General features: G+C 55.7%; 2 protein-coding genes across 2 annotated transcripts in view; both read left to right on the top strand.

The window, feature by feature from the left end:
- RPH3A (rabphilin 3A) overlaps window positions 1-2,788 on the top strand; it is an 84,475-nt gene extending 81,687 nt beyond the window's left edge. The window contains exons 20-21 of the mRNA XM_079149663.1: window positions 1,674-1,770; window positions 2,525-2,788. Of these exons, the coding sequence (XP_079005789.1) occupies window positions 1,674-1,770; window positions 2,525-2,655 (228 nt within the window). The 3' untranslated portion in view covers window positions 2,656-2,788. The remainder of the gene's footprint in view (window positions 1-1,673; window positions 1,771-2,524) is intronic.
- A 4,965-nt stretch (window positions 2,789-7,753) lies between these two features.
- OAS1 (2'-5'-oligoadenylate synthetase 1) lies at window positions 7,754-14,739 on the top strand. Its single transcript, XM_079149609.1, has 6 exons — window positions 7,754-8,175; window positions 9,325-9,610; window positions 11,129-11,313; window positions 12,261-12,493; window positions 13,245-13,398; window positions 14,521-14,739. Exons 1-6 carry the CDS (start codon window positions 7,999-8,001, stop codon window positions 14,659-14,661), a joined length of 1,176 nt encoding a protein of 391 aa, XP_079005735.1. The 5' UTR covers window positions 7,754-7,998; the 3' UTR covers window positions 14,662-14,739.
- Window positions 14,740-15,452: the final 713 nt, after the last annotated feature.

The following is a 15,452-nucleotide window of genomic DNA, read 5'->3' as shown; positions in this document are numbered from 1 at the left end:
CTGCGAATCCCTCTGGCCCATCTGTCCCTCTGGGCTTCAGTCATCTGCTGACAAGCCTGGCAGGCACAGGGATCCGGGAGTGTCTGTTCCATTAAGAAGGACGGAATGGCGAGAAGGGGAAGGAGTTCTAGGTGCCCGTCTGACCTAACCAAGCTGTTTTCACCTCAAACCTGAAATCCAGACCAAAGGGGGCGGCCAGGTGCCCAAGGTCCGGCTCTGAGTCCGCTGGCCCGGCCCCACACCAGCCCCTGGCCCCGCCCATGCAGTGCCGCACCCCTGGAATCGGATGTGCCCTGGGGACCAGCCAAGATGGGGTTCGCTCTACGTGAAGTAGGGCGGGGCTCCGCGGGGTGCGTGGACCTGTGGAGGGGACTGTGTGAGCGGAGCCCAGGGACTTGGGCCCTCTTGGCAGATCCCCTGATGTCCGAGTCACACGCCCTGTGCCGCCCTCTCCTGGGATCCCACAAGCCACAGAGCAGGAACCCAAGTGGCTGGCGAGCCCACCAGCCAGAGCAAATCCAAGACCCACATCCACTGCGAGCTCCTAACCCACGCACGGCCCAGATGCTTTAAAACCGTGGTCCTGGGTGTTGGGGGCCGTGGGGAAGTGGACCTCCAGCCGGGGAGAGGGCACCTGGGCCGGCCTCTGAGGGCAGCCCTTCAAAGCAGCCCCAAACCGCAAGACACCTCCGCTGCCACCGATTTGGAGGTGACGAAGTGTCTGAAGAGCGTGTGGCCGGGTTCCTGTTTTATACCCACGGCAGCGGGCGTCAGAGTGACCACCGTGTCCAAATAACACCAGGAATTCACTACTGGGAATTAACGCAAATAATCGTCATTAATGATCGTGAAAAATCGGAAACCCCCCTACAATGAGGGACTCGGGTGTGGTCCAGCCAAAGAGCCTGAGAGGCGGTCACTAAAAGGGTGGCGGGGGGCGACCCCGTGGGTCCCCTCGCGCCCAACAGGAGCTCAGTCTCCTCTTCTCACTTGAACAAATCCCACTCTTTTATACTTAAAAAAGAAAATAGAAGAAGGAAAGAAAAAAGAATTAAGAAATGGTGGTGTAGAAAAAATATTTAAAAATATTTGCAAACATGCTAAGCTGGATTTTACCATAGGTCATAAAGTGCAAAAAGGAACATATAATACTGTATACTCGATTTTATTTCATTTTTTAAAATGTGCGAGAATGCAGGCGCGCTTGGCAGTGACATGGGTCGTTCTTGAACGGTGGGATTGCTGGGGACTGTTTTTCTCCTTTATATCTTCACAATGAACATGAACGAGCTCTATCATTAGAAGCGTTATTTTTTTCTAAGGGGATTATTTAGAAGCAGGTACTCGGGCCACCGCGACTGCCGTTAATTCCTAAGCAACAGGGAGGAAAAACAACGCAAAACAAAAAAACCCTTCCAAGAGCTGCCAGCAGGCACAGCTGAGTTCCCGGCCCCAGGAAACCCCCTTCCAGGAAACTGAGCGGGCGAGGAAACCCAGCCGGCTCCCATTTCAGAGAACTCACTAGAGAGGATGGCAGGGCTTTGTTGGAGGAGAGCTCGGCTGATGGATGGGAGGATCCAGTGGGAGGACCTCTGCCCAGGAGGCCGGGCGCCCAGCTGCAGGTTCCAGGCCTCGGGGCTCGGGGCTCTAACGCCGTCCTCTGCTGCACACAGGAATTCTTCTACGACATCAAACACAGTGACCTGGCGAAGAAGTCGCTGGACATCTCGGTCTGGGACTACGACATCGGCAAGTCCAACGACTACATCGGTGAGTGCTCCCAACCCCCTCGCCGGCCTCCCGGAAGAGGGAGGCTCAGCCAGGGCTGCAGAGGGCCGAGCTCACGCCTGGTCTCTCCACAGTTCTGGGACCCCGATCCTGATGGGGGGTCGCCTTTATAGGAAAGGGCCCCAGGGGGCTTGGCCACGGGCGGATGATTCTCCTGCAGTGGGTCCATCAACCCAAAGCAGAAAAGGTGCCCGGGAGGCCCTTCAGCCTGCTGGCCAGTCCAGGAGGAAGGTGCTCATTCTCCAAAAGACAAGGAAGAAAAGTAACTAAAGACAGGGCGGGAGGGACCTCAGGCAGGGCACAGGGGCAAAGGGCCCTGAGCAGAGCAGGGAGTGGACTCCTGGGCAAGATGACTAGTCGCCAGCATTTGGAATAGATGGCTCGGCCCAGGAGCGGAAGGAGCTGATTTTCCGTGAGCGGGGGGGCGGGGGTAGGGGGGGTGGGGGGGGGACGATTTGTAGAAAGTCTTCAAAAAAGAAGTAGCACAATGCAGCAGGAGCTGGCGGCAGTGGGGAGCCACTGCAGGCTCTTGAGGCCCAGAGGGCCAGGGGCGTAGAGAGGGTGATGGCAGCGACATGTCTCCACCACCCTCTGGGGGGGGGGGGGGGGCGGGGATCCAGTGGCCAGGTGGGGTGCGGGCTCGGCTCCGCTGAGTGGCAGTTTTCCCCCCAACTTCACATTCGGGTCCAGAAGGGGCTTCTGACCACCTGCCTGTCTCGTCCCTCCCTGTCCCCAGGAGGCTGCCAGCTGGGGATCTCAGCCAAGGGAGAGCGCCTGAAACACTGGTACGAGTGTCTGAAAAACAAGGACAAGAAGATCGAGCGCTGGCACCAGCTTCAGAATGAGAACCACGTGTCCAGCGACTAGGACGCGCCCGCCGCTCTCCGCGTCCCCCCACTCCCAGGTCCCCTGCCACCCGCTGCACCCGGTTCTCTCCTCTGTGCCTACCTCCCGCTCCCCCTGCCCTCCCCATGCCTTCCAGGGCCCCCGCACCTTGGGCACCGCTGCCAAAGACCTCCGCCCCCGCCCCAGTGCTGGGTTGCGGGCTCTGAATGCAGCCCCTCTCTGGTCCCTAGGATGGACCGGCAGGGCTGAGGCTGGGAGATGTTTACAAAGAGGTGGTCAATTTAATAACCGCCCCGTGTGGGCAGATCACAGAGGTTCACCGCCATCTGGAACGGTCTGTGGACCCTCCTGGCCTCCTGTCCGTCCCGCGGTCCAGTCTGCGCGCCATCGGCAGTGAACAGACGCTCGGGCTGTGAGGACAGCAGGGGCGGAAGTACAGCGGGCAGCCCCCCACTGCCTGTGACGCCCCGCGATGGCCAGGAGCGTCCGCCCCACCCTCCGAGGCGTCCAGGCCCGCAGGAAGCCATGGGCCTGCTCCTAGCAAAACGGCGACACTCCCAGTCCGTGGCCTCCTCCCGCCCCCAGGCTCCCGCCCCGTCCTCCCGCCCCGCCCCCTCTCCTGGTCCCCCAGAGGTAATTGAGCAAAAAACTAAACCGTGCATCTTAACACAGCCCGGCCCCCGCCCCCCCCCCCCCCAGCCACGAGGAGCTGGGCGACCCCTCGGTTCCGCGCGGCCACGCCCCTCAGGTCCCCACCTCTCCCGCTGGCTTGCCCCCGATGTCCTCAGCCTTGTCCCTGCTGCTGGCCCGGCCCAGGGGCACCGCAGCCTCCCTCCACTGTGCAGATGCCCGGCCTCCCCGAATGGGCACGGGGGACACTTGGGAGACCAGAGCTCCAGGTCCGTGGGGACCTCGCCACCCTGCCTTCTCCTTCCTCTGTCGAGTGAGCAAACGACCCCCCACACACACACTGGCCGCTGGCTGGACTCTCCCTGGAGCCCCCCAGAGCCTTCCATCTCTCTTCTGTCTCTTGGACGCTCTTTTTCAAGTTTCCTGGGAAATCAAAGAGCATTGTAAACAGAACACTTTCTTTTTTTTGCGGTGTTGGGGATCGAAGCCAGGGCCTTGTGCTTGCGAGGCACTTTAAAGAGGGTTGGCCTGGTGGCACACGCCTATAATCCCAGCGGCTCTGGAGGCCGAGGCAGAAGGATCATGAGTTCAACTCAGTGAGACCCTGCCTCAAAATTTTAAAAAGCAAAAAGGGCTGGAACGTGGCTCAGGGGTAAAGCACCTCTGGGTTCAATCCCCAGTACAAAGAGATCAAGTTAAAAAAGAGGGGCAGGCCCCGAGGCCCCAGTCTTTGGGCCCCTCGAGAATGGAGGCAAACATAGATTTGAGGTTGGGATCAGGGGATCTTCGGTGCCCAATGGGAAAAGTTTGGTTTTCCCCAATTTCAATTAAGTCTTTCTCCATAAAAATCATCACAAATCATCTGGACACCCAGGACCCTCAGACCCACTTTCCCAGATTCACACCTTTCGACCTCCGGGTCCAGGCCTCTGCCCAGCTCCTGCACAGCTCGCTGGAGGACTCACTTCTGGCCTTTGAGTCACCACTTCCTAAACGTGGAGCCCTGCGCCTTCCCCTGGGTGGCCACAGCTTCCAGGCAGCCTCTTGACCTTGACCTTGACCTTCCAGGGTAGGCCCCTGCGGCCCCTGCTCCACCCGCCTCCCTTTCACAGTCCGCCCAGGAGAGAGCATGCTGGCCAAGCCTGACCCTGACGCTGGTGCTGGCGCTGGACTCAGCACGTGGCAAGCTCCCGGTGGCCCCGGTCTGGGCGCCCCTGTCCGGAACCGATGTCACCACCCCGCCTGGAACACACGCCGGCCCGCCTTCCGGTGCATGCACAACCGCCTTTCTGTGTGATGCTGTAGCCAAAAATAAAGTAGGAACATCCCGGAGAATGGTGGCTCCTTGTCGTCTGTGGCTCCTGTGTGGTTCCGCCGTCCCTGGGCCGGGCTGTGGTGCACTTCCAGGCACCCCGGTGGGGCAGGCGCGGGCCTGTCCACGCGGGTGCACCTTCGGTGGGCTTCATCTGGGTTCCAGGTCTTGCCGACCCCCACTTTTTTCAGAGGTCTGCCTTGAGAAAAGGGCACATCTCACCCCTTCTCTCCCACCCCAGGAAAGCCGGTCACTGCCCAGAAAGAGGTGCCCATTCCCTGCCCTGGAAAAATCTCCCCAGCCAAGTTCAAGATCACTCCCTGGGGGAGTGATCCGTACCCTGGGGGGTGGTCGTCCAGGCTGGAGGCAGGTTAGAATCACCTGGGGGGTTTATTTTCAGACCGCCCTTCCCCCGCCACTCCAGAGCCTGCTAAACCCTGAAGACGAGGTGTAGCATTATATTTTCGGGTTCAGGGCTGTGACTCCCACCTATGAAACTCCCATCCCCCTAATGATTTTGAAAAGGGCAGCCCTCCAAGTTGATCCATCTCTCCTGCAGTTCAGCTAGCTGCCACCAGGTGAAGCAAGGTGCCTGCTGGTGGGGCCACCAGAGACCCTTCCCTTGCTGGTGGCAGACATCACTAATCGATCCAACTGCTTTCCTCGGACTCCTGCTCAACACAGCATCCCAGGCAGCCACCGCCCGACAGTCATGGGGGGTAGTTGTAAAGAAACCTCATTTTCTTCCTGAAAACGGCTGACCTCCTTTCTCAGCATGGGGACATGCCCAACAGGCTCAGGTGAATACAGAGGAGGGAAGTTTCCTTGCTCTCTAGGAGAGGTGGCAAGCTATGGTAGGAAGCATCTAGAACACACCAGCCCTTTCATCCACTCAGGCCAGCACTCAAATCCTGCTGGTCGCTGTCTAGCTGTGCAACTGTGGCCAGGTCACTTTACCTCTCTGAGTCTCGGTTTTCTCATCTAGAAAATAGGGACTTGAATAAAAAACTTCAGAGAGTTACTGAGAGACGCCAGTGGAGTCATCTGTGAAGAGTCCCTGCCACAGTGAGGTTTGACCCACGCCGTTCAGCCTGCCGGTTTGCCTGAGCGTGGGCTCCTGCCCGCACCCAGCTCACTGCGGGCAAGTGCTCTGGAGCTGGCTTGGTGGGTCACACCCGGGGCACTGGAGCAGGAGAGGAGCGAGGCAGAGGATGGGCCTCCACGGTCTGCACAGGTGGGAGCAGAACTTGCCGCTGGTGCCACAGGACATCTGGGCAGGAGCCAGAGGCCAGGCCAGGTTGCTGCTGGACGTCCAGGTCCCCTGCAAGGGTTCAAAGGTGCAGCCGGGGGAGGGGCCACTGGGCTGGTGGATCCTGGGGGGAGCAGTACAGACCCCGCCTCGGCTGGGCAATAGCCAAGCAGATTGACCGGGCGTCCTGAGCCTTCCTGGGCGGCCCCTCAGCCCACCAAGGTCAGATGGTGACGAGGAGCCCGTGGAAACCGCAAGGCTGCAGTGTGCTTGGGTTTGCTCCACATTTGCCGTGTGACCTCCAGCAAGTCACTTCCCTCTTTTGTCCTATACATGGTTGGGACCTCAGAGCGTGATCACGGGGACCCGCTTGCGCCTCATTTCCCAATCATGCAACCGAGACCGGAACTGTCCCGCCCAGAGGGCCACCTAGCCACAGCTCTGGCCGCATCTTTCTCAAATGACACCAGAAACAGTCATCCGTGATCTCCTGTCTCTGTTTCTTTAAAGGCAAAGGTCACAGGGTCACCTGCAAAGGACAGGGCATCGCCCCGGGCGTCACTGAATTTTTCTAGTTATTTCCTCCTTCATCCCCAACTTTCTGACCTCGCGCTCAGCGTGCCCTGTGCGGTGGCGAAGGAGACGCACTTTTAGGGCACCTTCCCAGGGACTTGCTCTTGGTAGGGACAGCGTTCTTGGAAGCCCGTGTTGGATCTCTCTCTATGTAATTGCTGAAAAGTCTGCATTTTAGTAACAGCTTTGATTGCCGCGAAGGCTTCTGGGAGCAGATGGAAGGTTTGATAAAGGCACTCTGCAAGGGGCAAGAGGGTGAGCTCTGCACTCGGAGACCCGACCCCTTCGTGGTGACATGCAGCCGAAGCATAAGCAAGTTGTTCAGCTGGGTACGAAAGGTGGTTAGGAGCATAGCAGCTGGCATGCACAGAACGCCCCAGCCAACAGCCATACATTCTTGGGTGGCCTGGGGCTCGGTGGCAGAGCGCTTTGCCCAGCACGTGTGAGGCACTGGGTTCCATCCTCAGCACCACGTGAAAATAACCAAATAAAATACAGGCATCGTGTCCATCCACGACTAAAATAACAATAATAATAATAATACACACTCTTCCTAAGCTCACGTGGAACACTTACCAAGGCAGACCCCTCAGACCACGTTCCGGGCCAGAAACAAACCTTAACGAATCTGAAAGAAAAGCTATCCGACAACGAATCCCTTTTTACCGCGATGGAATGAAAGGAGAACCCAATCAAAGGAAGAGAGCCAGGGAAGTCCAAAATAACACTCCAACATTCAACGTTGGAGTTTCTAAATCCCACGGGCGGGGGGCGCGCGAGAAGCCTCAAGAGAGGTTTAAAAATATTTTGAATAAAATGAAAATGATAAAAACCTACCAGAACATGTGAAAGTGGTGCTTAGAGAGAAATCTCAACTCGGCATTGAACGCAGGCCTTGGATGAGAAGAAAAACTGAATCGGCTCCGCTGGGCAGGGTTTAGGGCAGGGGGACCGTCCTGAGCGATGCCAAAACCCAGGGGGCCAGGAGAGAGAGAGAGAGAGAGAGAGAGAGAGAGAGAGAGAGAGAGAGAATATAGTATGATACCATTTAAAAAGCAAGCAAGAAAGAGCTGCATGTGTGCATGTGTGTCTGTGTAACAGGAAAACATCTGATCTGAAAAGCTCCCCCCATTGTTGGCAGTGGCAGTGGGTTGGGGGTTTTAGGGTCCCGGGCCATCTTCTCCCTGCCTGGCTTTTGTCTTTTTTTGCCCTTGCAAACACGGCCCTAAGGAAAAAATCATGGAGAGCTGCCAAAGAAATTGTGATTCAACAACAATCACCACCAAAAAAGACCAGGAAGGACAACCTGAGTCCGTTTTAAAATGTGATTTCTCTCGGCCAGGAGTTTAAAAGCGACATTTCAGAATTTGAAGACACACAGGCTGCTGGTCAGGGGACACGGGGACTTGTAGATGTGGAGGAGGAGCCGGGGCACCTCTGGGCTGGAGCCTTCTGGGTGTGGGTTTGCTAAACAGAAATGAAAAGCTCCTCCCTTCCAGGGAAATGAAACCAACAGCCCGAGACACAGGCAGAAGGGATAAAGGCTGAGCTGACCTCCTGGAGGCAAATCTGCCTCCACCCGCCCTGCGCTCGCCACGCCATGGAGCTCAGAAGCACCTCTGCCTCACACCTGGACAAGTTCATTGAAGACCACCTCCTGCCAGACACGCAGTTCCGCAGGGAAGTCAGGAGAGCCATCGATATCATCTGCAGCTTCTTAAAGGAAAGGTGTTTCCAAGGCTCTTCCCACTCTGTGCGGGTGTCCAAGGTGGTCAAGGTGAGCCTGCCTGTCCAGGGGAGGGGTGGCCGCATGGGTAAGACTTCCAAGAGAGGCGAACCGCGGAGCCCGGGGTGTGCACTGAGCCAGGAGGACTGAGGGTTTTGAGGCTGGTCCTTTCTGATTTTTCCACATCACAGATCACACCACAGCCTGTTAAAATCAACTCTGGTGTGGCGTCCTGCATCTGTATTGTTAGGAAGTATCCTGGGTGAAGTTCACGAGCCTCTGTCCCAGGCTATGTCCACTTCAGAGATGGGGAAACCAAGGCCCGGCTCTGATAAACGATTTGCTGATGAGTGGCCAGGCTGGGAATCCATCATTTCTACCGTCTCAGGAGCTGTGAGACCTTGAGCAAGTTGCTTAACTTCTCTATGCCCCGATTTCCTCATCTCATAGGACCATGCCGATTAGGGAAAATAATGTGTGCAAAGCAGCGCGAGCCAGTTGGGGGTGTTGTTGTGGTCTGGATGCGAGGTGTCCCTCCAAATTCCTGTGTTAATGCAGGAGAGGTCAGAGGTGAAGTGGGCGGGTTGTGAGAGTCGTGCCCTAATCTGTCCATCCTGGATGAATGGGCGACTTGGGTGTTAATTGTAAGTAGGTGGGGCACTGGGGACATGCCCTGGAGGGGTTCACCTTTCCCGAGCCCCTTCCTCCCTCTGCTACACCCCTCTGCCATGAGGTCCTGCCTCTGCTTGGGCCCAGAACAATGGAGTCAGCCCACCAAGGACTAAACCTCTGAAATAGTGAGCCAAAATACACTTCCCTTTTCTAATCTGTTTCCGACAGGTATCTTGGTCACAGTGATGCAAAGCTGATTAATACAGGTGTATAACAATAAAAGATAATAAAGGACAAGGGAGCAAAGAACAGACACTGCAATAAAGCACCCAGGGCTTGGCTGGCATCTTTGCCGCCTTCCAGTTGGGTGATGGTGCTGATATATAATCTCACCAAGCATATTTCCCCATTTGTAAAAGGAAAAAAAAAAAATAGTATCAAATTCATAGAGTCATTGTGAGCATTGTAGAAGTGAAGATCCGTAATGCCCTCTGAACCATGGCTAGTGCTCGATTGTTAGTGATTGTGCTTAGCTCTTTATTTAGGGAGGCTCTTCTCACTGAGTGTCACTCTTGTTGTGTTTTTTAGGGTGGCTCCTCAGGCAAAGGCACTACCCTCAAAGGCCGATCTGATGCTGACCTGGTGGTCTTCCTTGTAAATCTCACCAGTTTCCAGGATCAGTTACGCCGCCGGGGAGAGTTCATCACAGAAATTAGGAGACAACTGGAGGCGTTTCAAAGAGAGAGGTTTGACGTGACGTTTCACATCCAGACTTCACGGTGGTCCAACCCCCGAGTGCTCAGCTTCGTGCTAAGTTCCCGGCAGCTCAAGGAGGAGGTGGAGTTTGATGTGCTGCCGGCTTTTGATGCCCTGGGTGGGTGAGCGCTCCCAGCCCCCAGGGCCTCAGCCTCCCTCCTCCATCTTCTTTGCCTCTCTTTCTGAGCTGCAGTCTCCCATGGTTTGGGGGTTTTACCCCAGCAGGGTGTCGCTCTGAAGCTGCAGCTGTGGGGAGGTTTGGGAACTTCCCCTGGGGTGAACAAATAAGACCACAACCCATGGCAGAAGGGAGGTTTTACTAGCAAATGGGCACAACTGGGGGACAGGTGTTTCTTCAAGATCATCTACAAAGCTTACAGGTACCATGTGTGGCAAAGTGTGTGGGTTGCATCTTGAACTCGGGGCACTTAACCACTGAGAACCTCGCTAGGTGGTTGAGGCTGGCCTCAAATTTGCAATCCTCCTGCCTCAGCCTCCTGAGTCACTGGGATAACAGGCATGTGCCACGGCGCCCTGCTAAGAATTAAATGATAATCTACATTAAGCTCTTACATCAAGCCTGACACTGTAGGTCTTCCAAACCATGCGTTCCCCAACTCCACACGAACATCACAGTGGGACAGCACAGTGAAGTCACAGGGGAGTTTATGGAACATTTATTTCAGATGTTGGAGGGCAGAGGGGACTGCCAGGGATTCCTCTTGGCCTGGGGCCAATGTGGGCAGGTCTCCAGCAAGCGGGGACAGGATGGGACCAGGTCTGCATGAGAAGGCTGGCAGTCGGCTGGAGGAGGGGGACACCCACCAACCACGCGAGCACGGATCACCCACAAGCACCTACTATGTGCCGTGGCCACGAGTGGGCCAGAGCCTCTGTCCTGCAACCTGGCAACAAACACAGGAACCAGACGTGGTGGTTCATTTCGCAAGAGGGACACGTCCCAAGAAATACCGCCCCAGGCGGCCCTCTGCTGGTGGCGGTCACTGTGTGTCCTACACGGACCCACCAGCTCGCCTACCCCACGCCTGGGCGGTCTGCGCTGCGCGCGCATCTCCACCTTTTTGTCTAGATCACCGGGCCGGCTGATTGCTTCTAGGGCCAGGCTGAGCCAGAGCACATGAGGTCAGGACAGCAAGAGAGGAGGAAGGCAGTCAGCCAGGGGGTGCGGTCCACGTGGGCCATGGGGTGTGGCCACGTTCCCACTCAATCCTGGGAAGGAAAGCAGGAGTGAGTGCACCGTCCAGGAGAGCAAAATGTCCAGCCCGGCCAGTGCATCAAGTAGTGACCTCATCATTTATGGCTGTCAAGTAATGTGACTGGCAGCCGGTAGGTTTATTGCCAACAGCACAGTCACAGACCCTTGGGTGACATTCTGCACTAGGGCTTCCTGGTGGCTATGACATCACTAGGTGACAGGAACTTTTCGGCTCCATTGTAATCCTACGGGGCCACCGTCATATATGCGGGCTGTTGCTGCTCCAAACAGGTGGGACTACCTCTGGAACAAGGCTTGCTGTAAGGAAAACCACTCTCCTTCCCACTGAACCCCATAGCGAGCCCCAAAGAACCTGAGAGAAGGACGGACACCTTGAACTCATGGATGTCACTCTAACAGGTCAGATCACCAGAGACTACAGACCCGACCCCCAGATCTACGTCCGGCTCATCCTGGAGTGCAGCTCCCTGGATGCGGAGGGCGAGTTCTCCACCTGCTTCACAGAGCTCCAGCGAGCCTTCCTGAAGCAGCGTCCCACCAAGCTCAAGAGCCTCATCCGCCTGGTCAAGCACTGGTACCAACTGGTATGGCCATCTTGCCAGGCCACTGTGGTCTGGACAGGGAGGAGGAAAGAGGGGCAGAGAAAGACGGGAGTTAAAAACAGAGGAGGAGGGGGCTGGGGCTGTAGCTCAGTGGCATGTGTGAGGCACTGGGTCCGATCCTTAGCACCACATATAAAGAAATAAAATAATTATTTAGAAAACAAGGAGGAGAAGGGGAGGGGCAGGTGAAGGGAAATAAAGGGAAAAGAAGAGGGGAAAGAGAGGTGGAGGGGAGAAGGTCTTTCCAGGCTTAATTCTGGATGCTTTCTCCTAATCTACCTTCCGATTCATTGATTTTCTCTCTAGCTGTGTCTAATTTGGAGTTGTTAGTTGTCATTTTTGTCCTAAATTTGTTTCTTTTTTTTTTTTTTTTTTTAATCTGCCATGGTGCTTTTTATAGCTTCTAATTCCCTAATATTTCAAGCTTTTATTTCTTTGAACATGATATCCCTACTTATTTTAAAGTCTCTGGGTTCAATCCTTCAATATTTAAGGCTGTGCATATTTATCGCTATGTCTCTTGTTTCTCTGTGGTCATCACTTTGGTGTCTTACTTGCTTGCGTGCCTGGTTACCTACACGCTGGCCGATGTACTTGTGAAATCCAAGAGAATCATCTGCCAGAGTCTGATGATGGATTCAAATCCTCAGCAGTAAGAATTCAGAGCTCAGACTCTAATCAGGGTTCAGTGCCCTTTTGCTATAGAGTCAGATAGTTAATATTTTAGACTTGGCCGATGACATGGTCTCTGTCACAAACACTCAACTCTGTCCTTGCAGCATGAAAGCAGATTCAGCTATATGTGAATGAATAGGCATGGCTATGTGCCAATAAAACTTTATTTACAAAAACAAATGGCAGGTAGGATTTAGCCCATGATGTAACACAAAAGCTGGATCCACCATATTTGACTGTGCTCTTCTTCTCAGTGTAAGGAGAAGCTTGGAAAGCCACTGCCACCCCAGTATGCCCTGGAGTTGCTCACAGTCTATGCGTGGGAGCGTGGGAGTGCAAAATTTGAGTTCAGCACGGCCCAGGGATTTCGGACCGTCTTGAGCTTGGTCATAAACTACCAGCAGCTCTGCATCTACTGGACAACATATTACACCTTTGAAGACCCCATCATTGGAGCCTACCTGAACACGCAGCTCAAGAAGCCCAGGTACCTGTCTCCACGTGGCTTAGCTCCCCACACAAAGGAATGCCTGGTGGCCCCGCGGCAGTGAGGAGGGATCCACATTGACCGAGCATCTCCTAGGGCCAGTCACTGTGCTGGGCACTCAGCTATGGCTGCCTTTTGTTTGGACAGTGGCCCCCAGTCCTGTTACGCAGGTCCTCTGCTCCCCTTTTCAACAGACCGATTAATTGAGGTTCGGAGTCTGTCCAGAACCCAAACAAAAATGGTAAAACTTGAACCAAAAGTGAACAAAGAAAAACTGGAATCAAAACTGGAATAACAATGGCGGCAGCAATCGTAATAACCACTGCCAGGAGCGGAGAGGTTGCTGAGGCTCACTAGTCCCAACACGGTAGCCACACTCCTCACTGTGCTGCTGACTTGGACGAACCCTTTGTTAGGTCGCAGCTGCGGGCTGAGCGCTCCAGGCGTCTGAGTTCATCTTCACGCCAGGCATGCTCGGTTCTCCCCAAGTCACAGATGAGGAAACTGAGGCAGGGAGAGGTGGAGCAAACTGCCCCAAGGCACAGCAGGCCTCAAAGGCATAGGCGGGGTTTGAACCCGGGTCTGTGGGCCAGGGTCCCTTCCTCGTGCCTCTGCCTGCTGTGGGGCAGTGCCCCTCCTTCTGCCAGAGTTCCAGCTGGTCCCTGGCTGCTGTCAGCACTGGCAGGAGCACCTGGGCTCTCTGGACGGCACCCCGGCTCCTCGCTATCCATTTCCAAATGTTTCTTCTCAGGCCTGTGATTCTGGACCCGGCTGACCCTACAGGAAACGTGGGAGGTGGCAGTGCAGAAGGCTGGCGGCGGCTGGCACAGGAGGCCAGGGCCTGGCTGAAGTTGGCTTGCTTTAGGAAATGGGATGGCTCCCCAGTGGGCTCCTGGGACGTGCCGGTGAGACCTTCCGCTTCCTGCCCGTGGCCCGTCCCCACCCCTCCACAGAGCTTCAAGATTCTCCATGTGCTGGGCGACCTGGGCGGCTCTGTGAATATGGGTGACCTTTAGCAAGAGGTCAAGACTGGTGTCAAGACATGACCTCCTGTGAAAGGGGCCCCCATGCTCAAGGAGTTGCAGGCTGAGCTCCAGCTCTGGCTCATTTTGGCCCCAACCCCAGAGTTCCTGGGATTGCCACACCCTCACTGGAGTTCATTCCTCCGGAGCAGCGATAAGCATAACTAGCGCCACCTACCCAGTGTCGGCTTCCGGCTCAGGCTCCGTCCCCAGCCCTTTAGTACAGGTGATCTCAGTAAACCTTCACGGTGATTCCGTGAGCTACACTTACTGTCGCCCCAACTTACAGATGAGAAGAAGAGGCTCAGAGAGGTGAAGTCACTTGCTCAAGGACACTCAGCTAAAGAGAGGCGGGGCTGGGATTAAAACTCTGTGGTTGCCAGGTGCGGTGGCACACGCCTGTCATCCCAGCGGCTCAGGAGGCTGAGGCAGGAGGATCACAAGCTCAAAGTCAGCCTCGGCAACTTAGGCCCTGAGCAACTTAGCAAGACCTGGTCTCTAAATAAAAAATAAAAAAGGGCTGGGGATGTGGCTCAGTGGTTAAAGCGCCCTTGGGTTCAATCCTCAGTACCAAACACACACACACACACACACACACACACCCTGTGGACTCCAGAGCTGGTGCTCAGGTCATTGGGCTAAACAGCCTTTTATCATCTGGCAAATGGGAGGCTCAGCCTCAGGGCGACTTGGGCTGGATCGCAGGGCTCAGTAGGGGCAGAGGGACCTAAACTCGAATTTCTCCACTGGCAGGGTAGGGGTCCTTCAGATGCTAGGGGACTGGTGATGTCGCAGGGGGGTTCCCCAGGGAGAGACGCAGGGACAGTTTGGCGTGCAGAGTTCCACATGAGCACCACAGACCAACACCTTCCCGGCTTCTGGGACTTGCCAGTTCTTCCTTGAAGGGGGTCCAGGTGGCCAGTCACAATGTTCACCGTCACTGACCCCCAGTTCCAAGGCAGGAAGGCGGGCTCCCCGATGTGACCGCGTGTTTCCCCGTTGCAGCCCAAAGCGGACAGCAGGAGACCCAGGCCGCTTCAGCCGCAGCCCTACCTCAGCACCTATGAAGACGCTCCGAGCGGGTACACATGCCAGCCAGGGCCCACTCCCCGGGAGGACGAGGGCTGGACGTGCACCCTCCTGTGAGCCCCGTGCGGCTGAGGGGAGGCAGCTCCAGGGTCGCCCATTTCCAGGCGCAGCTCTGGACCCGGAGAAGGCGAGGCCCCGCCCAGGTCCTGAGTGCGGTGCTGCCCGCTGGGATCAGAATCCAGGCCTGTGGCCCCACCACCCGCGCCCTGCAGGCTGGCCGTCGCAGGCTGCGCCCCTCGGCCCTCCTCAGCCCCTGCCGGCTTCCTCTGAGATGCCGGGGGAGCTTTGGACAAGAGAGTGGAACTCAGCCTCGACTTCCACCTGGGTCCCTGCTGGGAATGTTGTGTTCGATTATCAATAACAATAAATGAAAACACCAGCAAACATCTTGTGTGTTCAGTAACTTGAAGGCACAGAGCCAAGAAGCACAGATGCCCGTGCGTGACTGTATGGATCATCAGTTCAACCAGAAAAATCTTATCTTTGCACACTCACTGGGCCAGACACAGGTCGAGGCTGGGGGAAACAGCCACAAAGCAGACGAAAATCCCTGTTCCCGTGGAGTTGACACCTTGATGCTCCATGGTTTCAGATCCTTCCCGTTTTCCTATTGTAAATAATCCTGAGACGAGCGTCCTTGGTTCATCCCGGAGCACAGCTCGGGAGAATTTCTAGAACTTTCCTATCTAACACAGGAGCCGCTAGCCCCATGTGGCTGCTGAGCACTGAAATTGCAGCCAGGTTTTAAGACCTTGAACAAAGAAAGAAAAGGAATGTCAAGTTCTTGACAACCGATGGTTTTAGAAACGGGTGGTGTGTTGAAGCGACCCTTTTTGGATAGAGTGAGT

The sequence above is a fragment of the Sciurus vulgaris genome (assembly GCF_902686455.1).
Source record: "Sciurus vulgaris genome assembly, chromosome: 8".
Taxonomy (NCBI): Eukaryota; Metazoa; Chordata; class Mammalia; order Rodentia; family Sciuridae; genus Sciurus; species Sciurus vulgaris.
The sequence above is the reverse complement of the archived record's forward strand: the minus strand, read 5'-3'. Positions and strand labels throughout refer to the sequence as shown.

What these genes read in the sequence shown, in the direction of transcription:
- OAS1 (XM_079149609.1), top strand. Translation starts at nt 7,999, where the DNA reads ATGGAGCTCAGAAGCACCTCTGCCTCACACCTGGACAAGTTCATTGAA. An exon ending in GGGTGTCCAAGGTGGTCAAG is followed by an intron (nt 8,176 to 9,324) that starts GTGAGCCTGCCT and finishes TGTGTTTTTTAG; the next exon opens with GGTGGCTCCTCAGGCAAAGG. An exon ending in TGGGCTCCTGGGACGTGCCG is followed by an intron (nt 13,399 to 14,520) that starts GTGAGACCTTCC and finishes TCCCCGTTGCAG; the next exon opens with CCCAAAGCGGACAGCAGGAG.